This window comes from Eleutherodactylus coqui, chromosome 4 (genome assembly GCF_035609145.1).
Source record: "Eleutherodactylus coqui strain aEleCoq1 chromosome 4, aEleCoq1.hap1, whole genome shotgun sequence".
Taxonomy (NCBI): domain Eukaryota; kingdom Metazoa; phylum Chordata; class Amphibia; order Anura; family Eleutherodactylidae; genus Eleutherodactylus; species Eleutherodactylus coqui.
Genome location: NC_089840.1, coordinates 288,639,174 through 288,663,432, shown reverse-complemented (window position 1 = coordinate 288,663,432; position 24,259 = coordinate 288,639,174). Strand labels below are relative to the sequence as shown.

The 24,259-nt window shown below is 52.6% G+C and overlaps 1 protein-coding gene across 1 annotated transcript; it reads right to left on the bottom strand.

Moving 5' to 3' along the window:
• Positions 1-5,333: 5,333 nt before the first annotated feature.
• Positions 5,334-21,809, bottom strand: FAM204A (family with sequence similarity 204 member A). Its single transcript, XM_066601373.1, has 7 exons — positions 21,655-21,809; positions 20,098-20,170; positions 19,728-19,770; positions 19,558-19,657; positions 19,067-19,156; positions 8,682-8,791; positions 5,334-6,739 (listed from the first exon to the last, which is right to left on the bottom strand). Exons 1-7 carry the CDS (start codon positions 21,769-21,771, stop codon positions 6,688-6,690), a joined length of 585 nt encoding a protein of 194 aa, XP_066457470.1. The 5' UTR covers positions 21,772-21,809; the 3' UTR covers positions 5,334-6,687.
• Between the last annotated feature and the right edge of the window lie 2,450 nt (positions 21,810-24,259).

Sequence of the window (24,259 nt, the reverse complement as noted above, 5' to 3'; positions counted from 1 at the left end):
ACCTAACCTGCTGGATGCTGGCAGGAGGCGGTTATAGACCTCTAAGTAGAAGTTATCTCATATCAACAAAAATATAAATAAATCAGAAATGAAAGATGAAAAAGGACCAGCGCCCTGATGGTGGACTGCTGGTATATTCGTGCAGGTCAACATAATGAAATGTGGTAATAGACCTTTCCTGACCATAGTCTGAGCCCTGCACCATGGATAGTAAGACGCAGTCAAGGTGTCTTCCGATGCACTGAAAAGCTTATTCCAGAAGTGCGGTGAAGCGGTCTTAGATGCAACTACACCCATGTGCAAAATCCTGCTTGTTATATGATGAAAGCAAGAGCAGGACAGACAAGAAGAGCCGTCGTCCATAGCTGCTGAGTGGACTCAGGTTGTAGCCCCACGAGCAGCTGCTCCACCGCTCATCGGTTAGGTCCCTTCTGCTCCATGGAGGCTGCAACTGCTCCTCCTAATCTTACACTAGACCTACCAGGCCTTCTCAAAGAAAGTTCTAGATCTGCAGGATGTTGGGACATTACAAGATCCAGTCACAAAGTTCCTGGGTAATTCTAAAGAACTTTGGGAACCAGAAGAAGAGTGGGAAAGGAAGAGGCCAACTTTGCAATCCCAATTTAATAAATCTGCTCAGCTGTCTGATGAAGAGGTTTCTACCTCAAACCGTGTTATTCAGGATCAGACCCAACATCCGTTCTCCGATGTCAGAGGTCCAATGAGGAATCTTCTGCTGCCACTTGCCCTGGAAATAGTAACCGAGCTGCACTCTCCACCCTTAATCACTTGTGTCTGTGGTCAGAGACCATGGGTTCGGGATGCCAGATGCACCCCTCCCTGGACGGCTGCCGCCCTGCAGCTACCAGGATTAGAGATGCTTTAATTTTTCTGTTCAAAGACTCTTGGATGAGCTTCCGGATTGTTCTTGAAACTCGCTTGAGACGACTGCAGAAATGTACGATATTATGGGCCTGACTCTCTCGCCAGCCATTGTCCTCTGGAATAGTATTCTGGACAGAATGGATTTAACGGTCCTTTTTGGCAGGAGGGAACATTTCCCTAGAAGAAGCTTTTGTTGGGATGGAGTCAGGTTTGATTTCTCTGTATCCATCTTGGAAGCTCCAGCCTTAAGCGTCTTATAAACGTGTCTGTAGAACCTGGGTGACATCCACCAATCAACAAGTCATACAGGAGAATAATCGGGATCCCTGATGTGCGCCACCACTGCAACGATATCTCTGAATAGTCTTGGTACTGGAGAGATCCCACACCTTCTGTCAGATCGTTAGGTACAGTAGTTTTGATGCCCCAACTTTGGAAGGAGGTACTCAGCTTCTCCTTGGCTTGGAGTCGCCATAACCGCCCCTTCTTGATTAGATTGTTCATCTAAGTGTCTTGTTATGGTGTGGACACCAAGACTTGGGCTGAGAGACTATTACAACTCTTGGAGAAGAAAAAAACTTCTTGAAGGAATTTAATCTTTGTTCCGTAGTCAGAGAATTCCACAGCTTTCCCTTCACCCTCCTGGCATTATGGTTTACTGGATAGTTTATTGGGATTCAAGGTAGCTCAAACGCCCTGATGGGCCATTCCTTCAGCATTACAGGCATTTAGCAGGGAAGGACAAAACAAGAATACTGTTTTGGAATGTCCGGTGTTCCTGTCCTTACTACAGGGTTACCACACCTCCTGAAGGGGGCACTTGTCACACAAACACTCTATTCTCTTTCAATGGGACTGCGGAGATAAGCAAGCACTTGCCATCTCCATCCCTCTATTGAAACGTATGTGACATCGAGCGCACCTACTCGGCTGGCACTCCATTCATTCTGCAGGGAAAGAAGGCACCCCTAAAGGAACAGGCAGAGCGGGATCCCTGTTCTAGAGTTCAGCAGGAGTCTAAGCAGTAAGACCCCCACCGATCAGCAAGTTATCTCCTATCCTGGGGGTAGGGGGTGATTACTTGTAATCTTGGTACAACCTCTTTAAGGTGCTTTTATATGGAACGGTATCATTCGGATTCCTACAATGCAGCGAGCATCTGAAGTCAGAGTGTAAAAGCACGCCCCGACTGAACAACGACCAAGTTGTTCGCTTCCTGTTCAGTTCCTGTATTCCAGCGATGCTTTATTTCATGTAAACAGGAAGTATAACTTATGAACAACCGCCTGCTTACTGCGAATGGAGGCGGGCCATACAGGGTGGGCGCCCCGATCGGCATTTGGCGATCCTAAGCGGCTCCCTCAGGCTGAGATCATGTGGTGCCGTTCGGTTGCCATAGCAGCTTGGAGCCTTCTGAAAATATATTTGGTGTCGCTGCATCCATAAAAGTCTGATCTATCAACGTAACACATTATCTGGGCCTTCGTGGTCGCCCCGTCTCCAAGGAAACAAAATGGATAAAAAGCAATATATTCTCCAAAATACCAATAGAAACTACAGGACGTCCGGCAAAACACGCGCCCCCGCACAACTGCCGACGGGAAAACAGAAAAGTTATGAGAAAAATACAATAATGTTTTAATAGTACAGCTAAAAAAAAAAGAGCGATACGTAAATGTGGTATCGTCGTAATACCAACCCATAGAATATGCCATTTTTGCTGCAGTGTGTTTACAGGAAAAACACCCCTCCCCACCCTCCAAAAAAAAAAATCAGAACTGAGGCCGGAATCCCCTCCAGTGATCTTTATGTCCCACCGCCTGTTCCCCATCAGGACAGGCGGTGGGACTTTGCAGTAGAGAGTATCGTCTGATCGTCCGACAAGCACCAGCAGCTCCAACTGTTCTGCTGTCCACCAGTCGCCCCCATTACATGTACGGCCTTTGACGCCTACCGTCGCCCCATTACATGTACGGCCTCTGAAGCCCACCGTCGCCCCCATTACATGTACGGCCTCTGACCCCCACCGTCGCCCCCATTACATGTACGGCCTCTGACGCCCACCGTCGCCCCCATTACATGTACGGCCTCTGACGCCCACCGTCGCCCCCATTACATGTACGGCCTCTGACGCCCACCGTCGCCCCCATTACATGTACGGCCTTTGATGCCCACCGTCGCCCCCATTACATGTACGGCCTTTGACGCCCACCATCGCCTCTGTTTGCAGGGTGTTGTGAACGATGAAGCTAGATGCTACGGAGGGGAATCAGGTGTCTTCAGTGATGAATCCAGGTTTAGTTTGGGCGTGTCTGGAGACCTCGGGGTGAGCGCCTCAATCCTGCCTTTGTTGTAGAGTGACACACTGCCCACTGCTGGTGTGATGGTCTGGGGGCTATCGCATACGACACTCGGTCCCCCCTAGGAGTTGTATGAGGCACAATGACTGATGAGCGATGTGTTCAGGACATCCTACAGCGAGCGAGATGTGTTCCTCTCATGGCGGCTCCCAAGAGATAATGTTCGGCCGCACACACAAGGGGGTCCCAGGAGCCCCCACAACATTGTCACACTTCTGTGGCTCCACAGTCACCAGATTTATCACCAAGAGAACATGTATGGGACCATCTGGGACGCCAACTGCGACAGCCTACAAGTTTACACAATCTAGAGCAGACGTGTCATCAAGGCCCTCCACCTCATTTTATGTGGCCCGCCGGCTGTGCAACAACCAAATAGGTAATCCTCTCACTTGGTCCGGCGGCGGTGCAGAGTCTGTGACCGCTGACCTCTTCCCTGTGTGCAACGTTCTGTACGCCGTGTGGATGCCGATGGGAGAGGCCAGCGGTTACAGGCTTAGGAGTAATTATTGTGGTCACTTACTACTGGGGCCACTATTACTACTGGGGCCAAGATGGAAACCACGGTGATTATTGGAGCCACTGATTACGGTGGTCACTTACTACTGGGTCCACTATGGCAGTCATTGTTATTACTGAGGTCACAATGGGGTAATTACTTACTACCTGGGTCACTTACTACTGGGGCCACTCAGGGGACCCTATTACTACTGGGGAAAAAAATCTACCCCATTTTTTGCTATGGGAGAATAAAGTTTTTAACAACCTTCTTGCACCTACTGATGCCGCCGTGTTACCTTTGCTTTGGATTTATCCTATCACTGCTGGGGTCACTATGGGGTCACTATTACTATACTGTCTTACAATTGGCCCTGTGAAGGCCCCCATACGGCTGATGTGGCCCTCGGTGAGAAGCAGTTTGACACCCTTGATGTAGAGGCTGCAGTATATCATACAGGACCCGTAGGCCTCCATGCCCCCCGTATCACATCCTATATCCAAGCTGCTACAACAGGGTACTAGAGCCGCTCTGGGCCTCTATTGGCCGCAGCGCCTGCGACGTCCCGTAAATCATCTCCACAGCCTGTAAACAGCCAAGAGGCGCCGCAGGAGAGAAGCAGCCCAGTTAGGGGAGGAGAAGCCCATGTAGGTTACTGCATGGTGATTGCATTGTACACAGAATCTAGACAAACCCTCTAACCCAGTGTTCCCCACCTCCAGTCCTCAGGGACCGCCAACAGGTCATGTGTTCAGGATTTCCTCAGTGTTGCACAGGTGATGTCATTATTGTCGGTCCTCAGACATTGCCACAGGGGTTCTTACCATAGGAGATCCTGAAAACATGACCTGTTGGTGGTCCCTGAGGACTGGAGTTGGGGACCCCTGAGCTAACATATGTTTTTTGTGCCTTTTAAAAAAAAAAAAGAAAGGGGGAAAAAAAAGGTTGAATTTTAAACCTTTATTAGGAAAAAGAATTTACAGTGAAAAAAGTAAATTACATCAAAACCATCAAAATCCACCGCATTTAGGAATTAAAAATGTAGCTGTAAGCATTTTTATACATATTTTTCACGTACGTTTCTTGCATATGTGAGTGTCAGTGTGGACGGGTCCTTAAAGGGATTATCCAAAATTTAAAGTGATTCTCCGGGCCTAGACAAACAAAGATGGCGGCCCCAGCGTCTCTGCCTGAAGCACACTGACACTACACCTGCATTACCAGAGCAGACCACATGGGCTGCATGTAGGGTTTCAGACTACCGATGTGTACTAATGTGCAGGGTGCAGCGGGTAGTGACGCTGGGGCCGCCATCTTGGTTTGTCCAGGTCCAGAGAGTCACTTAAAAAAAAAAAAAAAAAAAGAAGCGCTTACCGTTCTCCCCTTTAAAATGACCCCCACAATTCAGTGCCAGAAGGTCTGGTCACATGCTGTTTATGTTCTCCCTCAACCAATCAGTGTGCTGTTCACATGCAGAGAGGACCCCGCAGTCCTATGACTGGCTGAGCAGTCATGTGACTAACATGTGACTGCTGCGGAAGTTTTTGGGAGTCACTTAAAAAAAGGAGGGGGGGGGGGGGGGGGGAACACTACTTTCTTTTTATCTTCTCTCAGTTTTCCAGGAGTGAATTATTGACGGTTTATCTTTATGATCGGTCATCATTCGTTGATTGGCAGGGTTTGCCACTCAGAATTCCCACTGATCAGGTAACTGAAGGGGGCGCTGTTCTCTTTTTTCAGGCTTGTGACATCACATTCATCGGTCACCTGATCTGAGAGCAGCTCAGTGCCATTCAAGTGAGCTGCAATACCAGGCACAGCCACTAGACCAGGCCCGGTATGGACTGCTTGTTCAAATGCCACTGTCACTTCAATCAACTAATCAGTGTGGATCCCGAGTGGCAAACCCTCGATCAACTATTGATTACTTAATCATCATCAGAATAGATCACCAATAGTTTATCACTTCGGTCCATACCCGCTACAGCGCCGTGCATCGTATAGTGGCTATGCGTGATATTGCAGCTTTTCCCATTCACTTGAATGGGAGCGAGTTGCTCTCAGACCATGTGACCAATGAATGTGACATCACAGGCCCAAGAAGATGCCACAGCACCGCAGCCTCTTCAATCAGCTGATCGGTGGAGATTGGCAGAGTTTGCCACTCAATCAACTATTGATGACCTACCCTGAAGATACGTCATCAATAGTTTACTCCTAGAAAACCCCTTTAAGTCCTGGTCCTCCCCTTTAACAACAAATCTTAGATACAGATGATGAAACTGGATGGCTATGAAGCAATTCAGCTTAAAAAGTCTCAAGCACTCTGAAAAGTTTTACAACTTTCTAGAAGCCTCTGAGTGTAACTGCTAATGTCTCTGTTCAATGACAGCAAGCGGAGGAACAGAATAAATTCCTTGGAAAGTTTCTTTACAACAGAAGAAAGGAAATTCTGTTCCTGGAGGACAGCGGGATGGGGGGGGGGGGGGGGGGGTGGCATTACTTGAACATGTGACCAGCCACCGGTGGTCGCGACTTGTGGGTCGCCTGCCGCACGGAAGAGTAAAAGTGATGGCGCAACTTATTGTAATGAATCACTCAGATGTTTATTAGAGAAGAAAAACAGATTGCGGCGCAGGGGGCGGGGCTAAGGACAACGCCAAGGTGGGTCCCTGCGTTCTCCTGCACCCGGCAGGACCGTATACCCTGCTGCTGTCCGTGGGGAAGCGGCACAATCACCCCCATTACCTAAAAGGTTAGGCTGCCCCGCAGCCCGGGATGAGAGCGCATCCACCAAAGAGGGACTCGGCGTGGAGTTCACACAACATGACGGCCCGACATGCTAGGAGTCACGGAAGCGGTTGAGCTCTGCATGCGTGTTATCCATGTCCCCGGCTCCTTGTACACGGGTGTCACCGTTTACATCTGCATCACCGACCGCCGTCACATGTAGCCCATGTTACTTTTAGTTTCCCACCTTTTCTTGGCCTCAAATCTGAAAAACGAAGAAACAGACAATCACATCCGATGAACAACCAGCAGGTTGCGGCCGGCCCGCTGCAGGCACGCTGCTGCGGAGGGTCCCTCGGGCGCCGTTAGGCAATAATCTCTTAGGGTTTTCTGTCTCTGCATGAAGTCCCCGAGTCTTGTACATTGGAAACTCCTCAGTGTGCGGCTCCTCCCCGCTCCTACGGGGTATGATCTGATTGGTAGACAGGGGGGGGGGGGGTGCGGGGGGGTGCCCCCGGACAGCCAATCAGCCATTATGTAAGTGTATATATTCCAGCCCCGCCTGACTTGGGTGTGGGTCATTTATTTTTTCATGCCCTGTGTGAATGCATTGGGCCATTTGTTGTACTCTGTCAGATGGGCCGTGCCCGACGCCGCCTCTGTCCCTAACCCGTCAGATGGACCTTGCCCGATGCCTCTGTCCCTAACCCGTCAGATGGGCCGTGCCCGACGACGCCTGTCCCTAACCCGTCAGATGGGCCGTGCCCGACGACGCCTCTCCCTAACACGTCAGATGGGCCGTGCCCGACGACGCCTGACCCTAACCCGTCAGATGGGCCGTGCCCGACGACGCCTGACCCTAACCCGTCAGATGGGCCGTGCCCGACGACGCCTCTCCCTAACCCGTCAGATGGGCCGTGCCCGACGACGCCTCTCCCTAACCCGTCAGATGGGCCGTGCCCGACGACGCCTGTCCCTAACCCGTCAGATGGGCCGTGCCCGACGACGCCTGTCCCTAACCCGTCAGATGGGCCGTGCCCGACGACGCCTCTCCCTAACCCGTCAGATGGGCCGTGCCCGACGACGCCTCTCCCTAACCCGTCAGATGGGCCGTGCCCGACGACGCCTCTCCCTAACCCGTCAGATGGGCCGTGCCCGACGCCTGTCCCTAACCCGTCAGATGGGCTGTGCCCGACAACGCCTCTGTCCCTAACCCGTCAGATGGGCCGTTCTCGACGCCTATGTCCCTAACCCGTCAGATGCGCCGTGCCCGACAACGCCTGTCCCTAACCCATCAGATGAGTGTTGCCCGACGTTCTCAATCTGTTTGTATGACTGTCGATCGCCTGAATTCTTCCTTTCCTTTGGCGAGGACCCCCGGTGTGGCTTTGGCCTCCTAGGTGCCTCTGTCTAGTTCTTTTAGCTCGAGCCCTTCCTTATTTTTCATCTACGGACCGACGAGGCTCCTGAGGCCTCTTTCACACAAGCAGTGCGTTTTCACATGAAAATCTTGTGAATGGAGAAGAGCTGCGATCGGCAAAAATCCTCAGATGACTTCTGTAGTTAGCGGATTCAGCTGTAATCATCTCGCAGCATTGGCCGCCGCTAAACTCCCTCCCCGCCCGGTTCTTTGCAGCTGCCATAGAAGTCTATGGGAGCCGCCAGCGTATATCAGAGGAAAGATAGGACAAGACCGATCCTTCCCGGCTGCGTATAAATTCGGTCTCCGTTTTTGGTCGCCGACGTCCTATTAAACCCAATGAGCGATTGTCAGCTGCGTAAAACCGTAGAATCAGAATGAATACATCAGAAACCAACGCTTCAGAAATGTAAAACCGCTGGTCTGAGTGAAGCCTCAGGTTTGTGACGTGGGGTCTCTTTATCAGGACGGTCGCCCTGCTTTCAGGCGGTGTCCGCCAAGCCCTTGCTCTCAGGGATAGGGACCTCATTTCCTGTAGCGGTCCATTATGGACCCTTTGATACGTTTTTGGGTTACGCCTCTACGTTTTCCCATTAAGGACAATTACCGCGTCTTATTATACGCGTTGGCGATGCCAGTGTGTGCCCGGGGAACAAGCCTGCCCAGACATAACACAGAAGCCCCGAAGACCCAGGCGGCCGTCTGTCTGCGGCTTCCTGTCCGGGACGCTTGGTCTCAGGTCGCCGTTCGGCGGCTCTCAGGTCAGCGTTAATTTGGCTGCGCTCACCCCCAGGCCGGCGGCTTCTTCTTGTTGGCAGCGTCCCGGGAAGATTGCGGCTCTTCTTTGGCTTTCATGTGTTTGTGATAAGCAGCCGCCTTTGTGATCTTCACTGCAATCTGTAAAGAAAGACACTGGATGTGAGCGCAGCTCCGTGAATGGGGGATTACAGGATTAGAGCGACGCTGGGGAGGGGAGCGCGCTATTATCACGGCTGGAGATCTCTTCACATAATTGTCAGGAGCGCGGGACGAAAGCAAAACCGCGAATCACACACACACACAAGATCCGACGAGACGCAGAAAATCCCGGAGACCCAACTTTACAAGCGGAAATCAGGGGGTCGGCGCGACTAGAAGCCCGCGGGTCGGAGCGCCGTACTGCCCGTACCTCCATTCATCACGCCCCGTGTGATACGAGTCGCTGGATCGCGGCCAGCGCGAAAAATCACCCCCCCCCCCACGCTCACATTACCTCTTCACCGGGCGCTCGGCGCGGCCGCCACTTCTATCTGCTCTCATACAGAGCGCAGATATACAAAACATAATACGAGCGCCGGCTTTTGTAGAAAATCCGCCGCACTTTTTTTCCACACAGAACATCCCGTATTTTGCTGCATTTTAATTAAGGTGTCTAAACATTATCGCGGGGAACTGGCAATTGGTCGGAGGCTGCAGTCACGAAAACTAAGCTCTAAAGGCTTTTTATCGCTCCATTTCAGGAAGCCGGGGTGTAAAATGTTCTAATTTGGGCGATATTAAAAGCCATAAAAGGTCTTTCAGGAAGATTAATGGTACTTTGCTTGGATAGAAGATAAGGGCTTTAGCTGGTTTCAGAAGCCGGGTCTGGCTGCTCCCTCGAGGCGATCATCTTTACAGCCACTTAGAAGATTTGTAAAGCGGCGGCGTCACCTCCAGCCAATACACGGACGCCGAGCGGATTTTTTCTCCTTCTTTAAATTCCTTTCAATTTTACAGGTTTAGAGTGTGTAAATCATCTTCTCGGACCGCCACAATAAGTGCGCCTTGTAATGTATCGCACCCCCCTCGGGTCTGCGGCGCGGGCGGACCGGCGAGTGTTTACAAAGCAAACCAAATACGTTTATAAAAAAGAAAAAAATTTTTTTTTAGACCCGGCGCGGCGGGTGGACAGGCGGTCATCACCCCGCTACTCCAGGTAGAGAGCGCCGTTCCGCTTCACCTGCGGCGGCATCCTTATAAAAATATTTACGGTGGCGACAATTTGCGATTGTCTTAACTTGAGCCGAACATTAGTGTCAAGCGCGTTACCTTGGAGACGGCAAAGATCAAAGCGACAAAGAAGTTAAAAAAAAAAAAGCCTCAATTGTCTGATTAATCAAGTCAGCAAACAGCTTATTTCTTTCAGGCGGCATGCACGTATGAAAATGAGATTCCGGGAGCGCGGCTTTGTGCAGATTTGTTCATTCTTATCAGAACAAAGCCAGCGGCAGACTATTTCACGGATCATTGGCACTGTCAGGCCTGATGCACAGAATGGGTGACAGCCCCTTATTCTGAGGCTTGAGGAAAATTAGCAAAAAAGTCGGCACAAATTACCCCCTCGTCTCCGCAGTAATGTGACATTATTCACTTTTTTATCCAATTTTCAATTTCGGTCACACTTCTTGCTAAATCCCCCCCCCCCCCCCAAATGCCGGACCGGCAACCAGCAGTGCAGAATCGGGGGCATTGAGCCAAGACCCGAGTGGCAAGGACCAAGAGAGGGGTGCACTGTGCCCATATGTATGGTACATCGGGGGGCGCTGTACACATCACACTGTCTTTAGTCGGGGGGGGGGGGGGGGGGGACATCCATCGTCTGAAAGCCAAAAGTATGGCCGTATTGCATCCCTCATCACCTATAGAGCAGATAGGAGCGCTGCACCCCCATAATCCACAGTCAGGAAAGGGGCACATTATACACACCCCACCATCTACAGAGCATGAAACTGAAAGCACCACACCCCCCATACCAGAAGGGGGCGCACTGGACTACCTATCATCTACGGAGTCAGAGGGCCGCGCTGTACCCAACCAATCATCCATACAGCTATAGGAGGGGCACGCTGCAGAGGCAGAAGAGGGGCACAATATAAATGATGGTAGGGGCGAGTTAAATCTAAGAGAAGAGCGCACTGCATACGCCCCGCCATCCATGGATCCAGGAGAGGCGGCACCGCATACACCCCACCATCCGTGGATCCAGAAGAAGGGGCACGGCATACACCCCACCATCCGTGGATCCAGAAGAGGGAGGCACAGCATACACCCCACCATCCGTGGATCAAGAAGAGGGGGGCACAGCATACACCCCACCATCTGTGGATCCAGAAGAGGGGGGCACAGCATACACCCCACCATCCGTGGATCCAGAAGAGGGGGGCACAGCATACACCCCACCATCTGTGGATCCAGAAGAGGGGGGCACAGCATACACCCCACCATCTGTGGATCCAGAAGAAGGATCACGGCCTACACCCCACCATCTGTGGATCCAGTAGAGGGTGGCACTGTGCCCACAGTGGGCAGCTCTGAGCATTCTGCCATGTATTCTGTCTGAGGCCTCCGTATTACACACGTTATATGGAGAGTTGGAAACCATTGATCTGCATTTGGGTTTGACAGAAACTCCCCCCTAAAGACAACAGGATCACGTGAACATACATGACACATGCGTCCTTATACAGGAGATCAGCAGGGAACCTCTTGCTTTTTTGCACACAAGAAATGTAACAAATACATGCGGGAAAAAAAACGTAAAACACGGAGAACACGCAGAGCGCCCGTCCGTGGAAACTGTGTGTATTCTACAGACCGAAATGGAATATGTCCGTCTGAATGACCCCAAGTGACAGCGCTGTGCGGTAGGGCCAAGGGGAACCCAGGGGGAGCGGGAGACAGGATGGTGGAAGACTAGATTGTGAGCTCCCGGGGTCAGGGATGATGAGAGTGATACATTGTGTGTGATGGGGAGATTAGATTGTGAGCTCCTGGGGTCAGGGATGATGGGAGTGATACATTGTGTGTGATGGGGAGATTAGATTGTGAGCTCCTGGGGTCAGGGATGATGGGAGTGATACATTGTGTGCAATAGGGTGATTAGATTGTGAGCTCCTGGGGTCAGGGATGATGGGAGTGATACATTGTGTGCAATAGGGTGATTAGATTGTGAGCTCCTGGGGTCAGGGATGATGGGAGTGATACATTGTGTATGATGGAGAGATTAGATTGTGAGCTCCTGGGGTCAGGGATGATGGGAGTGATACATTGTGTGATGGGAGATTAGATTGTGAGCTCCTGGGGTCGAGGATTATGGGAGTGATACATTGTGTGTGATGGGGAGATTAGATTGTGAGCTCCTGGGGTCAGGGATGATGGGAGTGATACATTGTGTGTGATAGGGAGATTAGATTGTGAGCTCCTGGGGTCAGGGATGATGGGAGTGATACATTGTGTGTGATGGGGAGATTAGATTGTGAGCTCCTGGGGTCAGGGATGATGGGAGTGATACATTGTGTGTGATAGGGAGATTAGATTGTGAGCTCCTGGGGTCAGGGATGATGGGAGTGATACATTGTGTGGGATGGGGAGATTAGAATGTGAGCTCCTGGGGTCAGGGATGATGGGAGTGATACATTGTGTGTGATGGGGAGATTAGATTGTGAGCTCCTGGGGTCAGGGATGATGGGAGTGATACATTGTGTGTGATGGGGAGATTAGATTGTGAGCTCCTGGGGTCAGGGATGATGGGAGTGATACATTGTGTGTGATGGGGAGATTAGATTGTGAGCTCCTGGGGTCAGGGATGATGGGGGTAGTGAGTCCGTCAGCAGTATATGACCCACCTCCCAGGACCGGATAGAGCCATGCGCCGCTGCGGACAGTTGAGTCACGGATGAGGAGGTTCCCATTAGCGCCCCTGCCCCCACCTGCGGGGCGTCCATGGTCCCCAGCGGGGTGCGGCGCCCCCACAATCCCATCCTTGGAGTTGGGAAGCACAATAACTGGTGTTTTCAGCGGCTGCTTTATCTCTCGTCGTGTAGAAAGCTTATTAACACGCTTTGAACTTAAAATCACATTTACAATAATGTGCCATCAACAGTTTTATAAGCTAATTAGAAAAAAAAAAAAGATTAATTAATGACGAGCCCGCTAATAAAATGGCAATCAGGAAGAAAGAATCCGACGGAGCTAAGCTGCAACTACCAGCAATTAGCAGCTAATTACAAACAAATTATATATGTGTTTTGCTGTGGGCTTTCATTTACTAAAATGGTTTTAATTAAAAGAGAAAACACGCTGATTAATGTGGCGGGAGCAGAAGCCGCCATTGTCTGCCGTAAATCAGCCTCGCTGCCGCCGCCGCCCGACGCTAACCTTCCACCGCTGCGTCTGATGACGTCACCGTGTCAGCGGCCAGGCCCGCCGCGCACCCCTGAACCAGCGGTGTGTAATCAGTGTGTAATTATCCGAGCTTTATGCCGATAAATAAACAAACATTCGGCGTCAATCACTGATCCGGCCGCCGCGGTCAGGGGGGAGCGCGGCTTTGTGTGGCAGATTTACCCTTCAGACTCTTAATCAGGACCCCAGGCAAACACAGCTCTGCTGCGCGAGCCCTGATAACATGGAAGCCAAGTCGGCTGACAAGGTTACAGTCATGGTGGAGGAGTCCCCGGGGCCGGCCCCACTTCCCAGGTAGCGGTCTCTACAGGGGGCGACGTCCAAGTTCCCGGGCAGAGCCTGTCACTTCCCAGGCTGCGGCGGCGTGCTGAGCCGAGGTTATTTGTTTGGTTGGCGCCGGGCCACCTCCATCAAAGCTGCGGCTTCCAAGATGCTATTTAAGGGCTTAGAAATGTTATACATCGGAAATTAGTTTCACCTATTAGGACAGGAACGGGATTAACGCTCTGCGGGAAGCGTGCCCCCGAGCGCGCCGTTTATCAGCCTCTTCCAGCTCCTGCCTCTGATTACTGGGAGAAATGAGGCGCATCAGTGTCCGGGGAGGTCGGCGGCCGCAGCGCCACCACGGCTGCTGGTCAGAATGGAGGCGACTCTCTGGCGCCATCTCAGGGACACAATACTGAAAACAGTCCTATAATAGGAGGCATCAGGGACGCCGGGAGCAGCAGAGCCGTCCGCACTGGCACGCCTGCGCCATTCCAGTCCGCGCTGCAACAAGGCGACGGCCGTAATCTGCAGGCCGGGTAATCCTGATGGAGGTCAGAAGACGTCAGTTACAGATCATACATGATGTGGGAGCAACACGTCATCTGAAGGCTTTTATATCATACAGCAATGACATCACCGCTCTCCGGATATCAGTTATAGAATACAACAATGACATCACCGCTCTCCGGATATCAGTTATATTATACACCAGTGACATCACCGCTCTCCGGATATCAGTTATAGAATACACCAGTGACATCACAGCTCTCCGAGTATGTTATATTCTACAGCAGTGACATCACCGCTCTCCGGATATTAGTTCTTTTCTACAGTAGTGACATCAACACTCAACAGATATCAGTTATAGGATACACCAGTGACATCACCGCTCTCCAGATATCAGTTCTAGAATACACCAGTGACATCACAGCTCTCCGAGTATGTTATATTCTACAGCAGTGACATCACCGCTCTCCAGATATTAATTATAGAATACACCAGTGACATCAGTTATAGAATACAGCAGTGACATCACCGCTCTCCATTTATACATTATACAGCAGTGACATCACCGCTCTCCAGCTATACATTATAGAGCAGTGACATCACCGCTCTCCATTTATACATTATACAACAGTGACATCACCGCTCTCCATTTATACATTATACAGCAGTGACATCACCGCTCTCCAGCTATACATTATACAGCAGTGACATCACCGCTCTCCAGCTATACATTATACAGCAGTGACATCACCGCTCTCCATTTATACATTATACAGCAGTGACATCACCGCTCTCCATTTATACATTATACAGCAGTGACATCACCGCTCTCCATTTATACATTATACAGCAGTGACATCACCGCTCTCCATTTATACATTATACAGCAGTGACATCACCGCTCTCCATTTATACATTATACAACAGTGACATCACCGCTCTCCATTTATACATTATACAGCAGTGACATCACCGCTCTCCATTTATACATTATACAGCAGTGACATCACCGCTCTCCATTTATACATTATACAGCAGTGACATCACCGCTCTCCATTTATACATTATACAGCAGTGACATCACCGCTCTCCATTTATACATTATACAGCAGTGACATCACCGCTCTCCATTTATACATTATACAGCAGTGACATCACCGCTCTCCAGCTATACATTATACAGCAGTGACATCACCGCTCTCCATTTATACATTATACAGCAGTGACATCACCGCTCTCCAGCTATACATTATACAGCAGTGACATCACCGCTCTCCAGCTATACATTATACAGCAGTGACATCACCGCTCTCCAGCTATACATTATACAGCAGTGACGTCACCGCTCTCAGCTATACATTATACAGCAGTGACATCACCGCTCTCCAGCTATACATTATACAGCAGTGACATCACCGCTCTCCAGCTATACATTATACAGCAGTGACATCACCGCTCTCCATTTATACATTATACAGCAGTGACATCACCGCTCTCCATTTATACATTACACAGCAGTGACATCACCGCTCTCCATTTATACATTACACAGCCGTGACCTCACCGCTCTCCATTTATACATTACACAGCCGTGACCTCACCGCTCTCCATTTATACATTATACAGCAGTGACATCACCGCTCTCCATTTATACATTATACAGCAGTGACATCACCGCTCTCCATTTATAAATTACACAGCAGTGACATCACCGCTCTCCATTTATACATTACACAGCAGTGACATCACCGCTCTCCATTTATACATTACACAGCAGTGACATCACCGCTCTCCATTTATACATTATACAGCAGTGACGTCACCGCTCTCCATTTATACATTATACAGCAGTGACATCACCGCTCTCCATTTATACATTATACAGCAGTGACATCACCGCTCTCCATTTATACATTATACAGCAGTGACATCACCGCTCTCCATTTATACATTACACAGCAGTGACATCACCGCTCTCCATTTATACATTACACAGCAGTGACATCACCGCTCTCCATTTATACATTATACAGCAGTGACGTCACCGCTCTCCATTTATACATTATACAGCAGTGACATCACCGCTCTCAGCTATACATTATACAGCAGTGACCTCACCGCTCTCCATTTATACATTATACAGCAGTGACATCACCGCTCTCAGCTATACATTATACAGCAGTGACATCACCGCTCTCCATTTATACATTACACAGCAGTGACATCACCGCTCTCCATTTATACATTATACAGCAGTGACATCACCGCTCTCCATTTATACATTATACAGCCGTGACATCACCGCTCTCCATTTATACATTACACAGCAGTGACATCACCGCTCTCCATTTATACATTACACAGCAGTGACATCATCGCTCTCCATTTATACATTATACAGCAGTGACATCACCGCTCTCCATTTATACATTATACAGCAGTGACATCACCGCTCTCCAGCTATACATTATACAGTCCTGCACACACTGATCACCCCTGGACTCCTCCACATGGGCGGCTGAGCCTACGCCCAGCTCTACTCCATACACTCTCTGAATACATCCTGGTGGGATGCAAACTGCAGGTCACACAGCAGAGTCCTGCATACACTAAAGGGGTGAGACCTTGTCATGTGACCCCAGACTCCGCCCACACAGATGACTGATCACATGACTGTGACCATCACATGTTCTGTGTGCACACGGGTGCTGTCAGGCTCTGCAAGTTTAATGCTTTAGGACCTGTGATGACGTCACTGTCATGTGGTCAGGGGCGGACTATGTAACGCACTCACACACAGACAAGTGGTTGTTCACTAATCACCAGATATCAGTTATATATTCTCCAGCAGTGGCATCACCGCTCTGCAGCTATCAGTTCCATTATACAGGAGGGGATATCAGCGCTCTCCAGACAGGACTACAACAAAAATGGTCGCCAATAATCTCCAAACAGCGCCAAGATTTTACAGTCTTGTTGCCATTTGCACTCGTCCCGTCGCTGCTTTTTCACAGATGTAACTCTGAGAACAATACATTCACCCCGCCTGCAGTCCCAGCGCTGCCCACCAGGGATGTCAGACTTCATCCGCTCCTCGCTTCTACCATTTTGTCCCTTAGCTGGCCGCCCGTCTATGCTAATGAACACGAACCGCGCTGCTTACGTCTCGTCTAACAGCAATTACGGGAGAAACACGCAAGACAACCAATGCCAGAACACTACGGACGTCTGGGAAGGGGGAGCGCCGAGCCGCGGTTCCTGCGATTATACGGGAGCTCTTAAAGGGGTTTTCTGGGGCATAAAAACAGCCTTAAAATAAAGAGAAACTGAAGACTCGCTATCCCGGCGGCCCCCCGCCCAGCGCTGCGGCCCCACCGCACTCAACTTTGAAGAAGCGACGGGTCGAGTGCCGTACATTGTGCGTGTGACGGCTCGGACACTCGCAGGCTTCAGCGGCCATAGAAGAATCCCCCCTGAAGCCTGTGAGGGGGAGCACCACGGGGCTGGCCGCCGCTTCATCCGGGCTCCATGTGGCAGACATCAGGGGGCGGAGCTAAACGGGAGCCGCCGGGAGAACATTCAACTCTTTATTGTAAAGCTTTTTGCTCCCCAAACCCTCCTATAAATGTGGTTATTATGGCCGTCTATCGCGCTGCCGGCGGTTCGTGGATTCCAGATCGCACTCGGCCGCATTATAGTCCGTTATACACGCCGGGGATTATGGACTGATGGTCCATGAGGAGAAAACAACCCTTCTGTACAAGCAAGTCTTGTCATCCCGGCCGAGAATAGCGCTTGCAACGCGCGGCGTCCGCGCAGATCAGGCGGTATACAGCCGCGCGGCGTCCGCGCAGATCAGGCGGTATACAGCCGCGCGGCGTCCGCGCAGATCAGGCGGTATACAGCCGCGCGGCGTCCGCGCAGATCAGGCGGTATACGGCCGCGCGGCGTCCGCGCAGATCAGGCGGTATACGGCCGCGCGGCGTCCGCGCAGATCAGGCGGTATACGGCCGCGCGGCGTCCGCGCAGATCAGGCGGTATACGGCCGCGCGGCGTCCGCGCAGATCAGGCGGTATACGGCCGCGCGGCGTCCGCGCAGATCAGGCGGTATACAGCCGCGCGGCGTCCGCGCAGGTCAGGCGGTATACAGCCGCGCGGCGTCCGCGCAGATCAGGCGGTATACGGCCGCGCGGCCGGCTCCGTTCACAGGAGCAATTTTTTTTTGTTAGATCCAGTTTTACAAAAAAACGGAAGTGAAACTGATGAAAACTGATTGCAGAGACTGAAAACAACGGGAAACGGGGTAAAAATATAACTGCGCCATTTCTGATGTGTTTTTTGAACTGGAAACAAAAGCGCAGAATGCGGAGCAGAGACCAGGACGGAGAGGAAGCGGAGGAACGGATGAAGCTGCGGCCGGCCCCGTGCAGCATCGATGCAATGCTATGGGCAGCAAAAACAACACTTTTCTCCCATTTTGCCGTCCCCAAAAGAACAGCCAGACGGACAGCAAAACCGACCGTGTGAACGTCCAATGAGAGCTGCACCCAAGTCTGAGCCGCAGTGGAGCTCTGGATGAGCGAGATACTGAGGGGGGGGGGGGGGGGAAATCAGTGGGAGAGCCCTAGATCTGATGTTGGGGGTTGTGGTGCTCGAAGACCACAGGAATCAGTGGGAGAGCCCCGGAAGCGGATGTTGGGGGTTGTGGTGCTCGGAGGCTGCAGGGATCAGTGGGAGAGCCCAAGAACCTGATGTTGGGGGTTGTGGTGCTCGTAGACTGCAGGGATCAGTGGCAGAGCCCTGGAAGCTGATGTTGGGGGTTGTGGTGCTCGGAGGGCGCAGGGATCAGTGGGAGAGCCCAAGAACCTGATGTTGGGGGTTGTGGTGCTCGTAGACTGCAGGGATCAGTGGCAGAGCCCTGGAAGCGGATGTTGGGGGTTGTGGTGCTCGGAGGCTGCAGGGATCAGTGGGACAGCTCTGCAGCCATTGTTGTTGCAGTTTGAGAGATGTGGGAAGCCTGGCTGCTCTGCATGAGAAGAGCCCCCGAGCGTCACCTCCCGAAAGAGTATCCATAACCCACACAGGGTCCTCACACATGGTGCATTATTCAAGGAGGGCAGCTTCTCAGAGGCTTCGGTCACCGACTATCACACCCCATCCCAAGCAGCGGAGCGCTCCCTCCCCCTCATCACTCACCTCTCGGGTGGCCAAGCGGTCACTCAGCAGATCTGCTTCTTCTATGTCGCCCTTCTTCAGGGATTCGTCCAACCTCTGCTCCAGTCGGGACTGCAAACGGAAGAGACCGTCACCAGAGACAGAACAAGAGACCAGCAGCGGCGAGACATCTGCAAGCTATCAGCCCGTCTCACCGCGACTACGAGAGAAACCAGGGGGCTCAATGAGACCTTATCACTCCAGGATCCATACAAGGAGGACAATGTACTCACGGACTGGCTCACCTATAGATCTAGCAGGCTACCAGATTCCACTACTGGGAGGGTATTATGGACCTCAGATCTATAGGTGGAGGCACCAGACACCTCCACTGTGGAGGATATAACATAACCCACCCAACCCAGTTCTATAGGGGACGATGTCACACACCACCACTATGGAGGATATCTCGAGGATACCCGAGATCTATAGGTGCAGACACCAGATATGGAGGATGAAGGGCCGTCACTTACCTTTTTCATGACCTTGTTGCACACAGGAGGCTCCAGATGATCATTGATACCAAAGTATTTCTGGAGGGTGTCCAGGGCGGCCATCTTTTCCGGAGCGGGGCTGCAACAGAATATTTGGTATGTATGGTAGATGAGAAACCCCCCCCCCCCCGTCACCACGCCCCTCGTACCTCTCATCATCCTTCCGCTCCTCCGCAGGTCGCCGCCGTTTCCCTAATTACACAGAAATGCACAAGAGATCAAATCACCCGGCAGCATCTTCAGCTGTTACACATGAAATGTAGTCTCTGGGCTGATTCGCAGCAGTCCGCCATATTGGTTGTCAGATGGTTCTCACCAACGATGTGCTGGAGGACACCGGGTCTGTTCATCATTGCACTCCGAGCATGCTCAGAGCATAGACAACATAGAACCAGGAGCGAAGAGTACAGCGGCCGACGGCGGTCACTGACCGGTATTCCAGTACAGACTTCTACGTGTCCCACACTCCCAGTATTCTCCGAGTGCAATGATGAATCTACCTCCCGAGGGGTCACCTACCTCTCCTTCTCCGCCTCTTCTCCCCGCTCACAGCCTGCAGCGCAGAACATCTTCTCTGCAGATCCAGAAACTTCTGCAAAGTAAGGGAAAAAATGCATCAAAAGAGGTCAGGGCCAAGGACGGCGGAGGGGGGAAGACCAAGGGCGGCGGAAGGGCGAAGAGCGGGGTCCGTCCGGTCAGGACCGAGGACAGCGAGGGGGAAGAGCGGGGTCCGTCCGGTCAGGACCGAGGACAGCGAGGGGGAAGAGCGGGGTCCGGCCGGTCAGGACCGAGGACAGCGAGGGGGAAGAGCGGGGTCTGGCCGGTCAGGACCGAGGGCGGCAGAGGGGGAAGAGCGGGGTCCGGCCGGTCAAGACCGAGGGCGGCGGAGGGGGAAGAGCGGGGTCCGTCCGGTCAGGACCGAGGACAGCGAGGGGGAAGAGCGGGGTCCGGCCGGTCAAGACCGAGGGCGGCGGAGGGGGAAGAGCGGGGTCCGGCCGGTCAGGACCGAGGGCGGCGGAGGGGGAAGAGCGGGGTCCGGCCGGTCAAGACCGAGGGCGGCGGAGGGGGAAGAGCGGGGTCCGGCCGGTCAAGACCGAGGGCGGCGGAGGGGGAAGAGCGGGGTCCGGCCGGTCAAGACCGAGGGCGGCGGAGGGGGAAGAGCGGGGTCCAAGCGGTCAGGACCGTGGACAGCGGAGGAGAATTCAGGGGTGCAGTAGGTCAAGACTAAGGAGGGGGGAGAATACTGGGGTTCAGCAGGACAAAACTACAGAGGGGATGGAGGGGGAATACTGGGGTCCAGGCGGCGGAGGGGAAGAGCGGGGTGTGGCCGGTCAGGACCGAGGACGGCGGAGGGGGAAGAGCGGGGTGCGGCCGGTCAGGACCGAGGGCGGCGGAGGGGGAAGAGCGGGGTCCGTCCGGTCAGGACCGAGGAGGATGGCGGAGGGCAAAGAGCGGGGTCCGGGCGGTCAGGACTAAGGAGGGGGGCGGAGGGGAAGCCCGGGGTCCAAGCGGTCAGGACCGTGGACAGCGGAGGAGAATTCAGGGGTGCAGTAGGTCAAGACTAAGGAGGGGGGAGAATACTGGGGTTCAGCAGGACAAAACTACAGAGGGGATGGAGGGGGAATACCGGGGTCCAGGCGGCGGAGGGGAAGAGCGGGGTGCGGCCGGTCAGGACCGAGGACGGCGGAGGGGGAAGAGCGGGGTGCGGCCGGTCAGGACCGAGGGCGGCGGAGGGGGAAGAGCGGGGTCCGTCCGGTCAGGACCGAGGACAGCGTGGGGGAAGAGCGGGGTCCGTCCGGTCAGAGGAATTCAGGGGTCCAGTAGGTCAAGACTAAGGAGGGGGGAGAATACTGGGGTTCAGCAGGACAAAACTACAGAGGGGATGGAGGGGGAATACCAGGGTCCAGGTCAGGGAGGGAAGGGTTAGGTATCGGGGTCCAGCAGGTCAGGACTAGGGGGGGTTAATAGATAAACACCAGAGTCTGTAAAGAAAGTGGGAGGGGCACTGAGGTCAGGACTGGGGGGCCGGGGGGGTTACCGGGTCTGGACTGGCTACCGGGGCGCAGCGGTACGTACGGTGACGCAGCTCTCGGGCACGGCCGGTGTGTCCGGTGTTGCGGCACTCGGCTCGGGGTCGCCCTCAGAGGAGACGTCGCTCTCGGCCTCCCCCGGCGGCAGCAGGCCGCTCCACATCCCGCTCTCCCTACAGCCTGCAGGTGAAGCTCCGCCCGTTTCTGCGTTGGACCAATTAGAGAAGCGGCCAGGACGCCAGAACGAGGCGTGAGCCGCTTCCAGGAAGGGATGGCAGTTACTATGGAAACGGAAGCCACAGCGGAAGTTCTGAGTGCAGCTCGAATTTCTTTCCCTCTCAGTTTGGTATGTACAGCCGCTGAATCCTCGGCGAGCTGCCGGCCCTCCTGTGCTTATTGTTACCTCAGGTGATAATTCCCGCGACTCTTGATGTCTGTGGTGATGACCTCATCATCAGTGTATGACATCATCAGCAGTATTTTGTAGGGGGCGCTACAGTGAGCATCCGGCACTTTCTGCCGACCCGTACAACAACCTAACGAATACTAAACAGCGGCCAAGAAACTAGAAGCAATGCAGGCTGCGGCGCTGGCATACATGCGTTACCAAAACACGCCATTGCAAACCACAGCGTTTTCGAACGGTCTCTACCGCGTCTGACAGCGTTGCACTTCGTCATTGTAATGGGTGAGGAGGAGCGTTAATAAGAGCACGAAAATAGAGCAGACAGCGCTGGAAAATTGCGACATTTCTAACGTTCGCGCTGCTCTGTGAAGCAGGGGCGTAGCTATAGGCTCAGGGGCCCGGGGGCAAAAGTTTATCTTGGGGGCCCCCCAACTTCTCTTAACCCCCTAACACAGCAGCGTAACTTGAAGCTTCTGGGCCCCAATGCTAAACCTGTAACCGGGCCCCCAAATATAATGCTTCATTCATAGTACTGGGCGCCCTGTATGGAGAAGAGAGGCCTTATGGGCCCCCTGAGGCTCCGGGGCCCGATGCAACCGCATCCCCTGTAGTTACGCCAGTGCTGTGAAGCCCCATTAAAACCAACAGAGGCGTTGTACCACATTTACCGCGGTATTTGAAACGCCGCACTAATCGCGGTAAAAGGCGGGCTAAATATCAGTACAATAGCTGGACTGTCCATCTCTGCGCATATCCTCCTCAGGGATGGACTCCTCCCCTTATATCCTCTCCATGGACAGTCTCCTCCCCGTATATCCTCCTCTGGGACCGTCTCCTCCCCTTATATTTTCTCCAGGGACCGTGTCTTTTTCTTATATCCTCCTGCAATCCCCCTTTATATCCTCCCCTGAGATCGCGACCCCTTATATCTCCATGGGACTATCCCCTCCTCTTATAGCCTCCTGTTGGACTCTTTCCTCTCTTTATATCCTCCCCCTGGACCATATCCTCATATCCTCTCCTGGGACTGTCTCCTCCACTTGCACCCTCCTCCAGGACATCTCCTCCCCTGATCTCCTCCTCCAGGACATCTCCTCCCCTGATATCCTCCTCCGGGACATCTCTTTTCCTTCTATCCTTCTCTAGGACATCTCCTCTCCATATATCCTCCTCCGGGACATCTCCTCCCCTGATATCCTCCTCCGGGACATCTCCTCCCCTGATATCCTCCTCCGGGACATCTCCTCCCCTGATATCCTTCTCCGGGACATCTCCTCCCCTGATATCCTTCTCCGGGACATCTCCTCCCCTGATATCCTCCTCCGGGACATCTCCTCCCCTGGTATCCTCTCCTGGAACACCTCTTCTCCTTATATCCTCCCCTGGGATCGCATGCCCTTATATCTTTCCAGCAGACCATCTCCTCTTATATCCTCTCCTGGAACTGTCTCCTCTCTTTATACCGTCCTCTGGGACCTTCTCCTCTCTCTATATCCTCCTGCAGGACTGTCTCCTCCTTTTCTATCGTGTCCTTCTCTTATATCCTCTCCTAACACTATCTGCTCCCTTGGGATCGCACCCCCTTATATCTTTCCATGGGACCATCTCTTATATCCTCCTCCGGGACCATCTTCTATCCTCTTCCAGGACAGTCTCCTTCCCTTACATCCTATACTAGTCACACAAATATGCCCCAGTGTGTACTGGCTGATAACAGAGAGCTACACACCACATGTTCCTGATTTGGTGCAGATCTGCCGACCACTAGGAATGCACCCAGGATGGGGCTCGCTGATGTTCTGGACGGCGTCCAAGCCTCGGCCCCCCGTGCGCGGCCCTCTCCTCTCCAGTACAGACCAGTAATTACACTGGACGCTAAACTGCTGTTTGAAGCTTTTGTTTAGGAGAATTAATCTGCAGTCGGGAAACGTGAGAGCCGTCTCCATTACACGCTACCTGTAAACTGCCACATGAAACGCGGGATTAGAGCATCTCCTGCGGCTCCCGCTGAAAAACCCTCATCATCCGTTCCTCTTCATACGTGCTGCACAACACTCCACCAGTACAGAGGCTGAACTACATATAGCCTCCACCCAAAGCTATCACAGCTCTCCTCCGACCACTAGCCATATTGACTAGTGACCCCTTATACACTGTTATCAGATGGTCCTGTAAATAAGAGGTAGTCACAGCCCCGCCCCCTGGTGATGACATCATTGATGTAATTACATGTGATCAGACATGA

What these genes read in the sequence shown, in the direction of transcription:
- FAM204A (XM_066601373.1), bottom strand. Translation starts at nt 21,771, where the DNA reads ATGTGGAGCGGCCTGCTGCCGCCGGGGGAGGCCGAGAGCGACGTCTCC. An exon ending in GAAGAGGCGGAGAAGGAGAG is followed by an intron (nt 19,771 to 20,097) that starts GTAGGTGACCCC and finishes CTGTGTAATTAG; the next exon opens with GGAAACGGCGGCGACCTGCG. An exon ending in AAGAAGCCGCCGGCCTGGGG is followed by an intron (nt 6,740 to 8,681) that starts GTGAGCGCAGCC and finishes TTCGTTTTTCAG; the next exon opens with ATTTGAGGCCAAGAAAAGGT.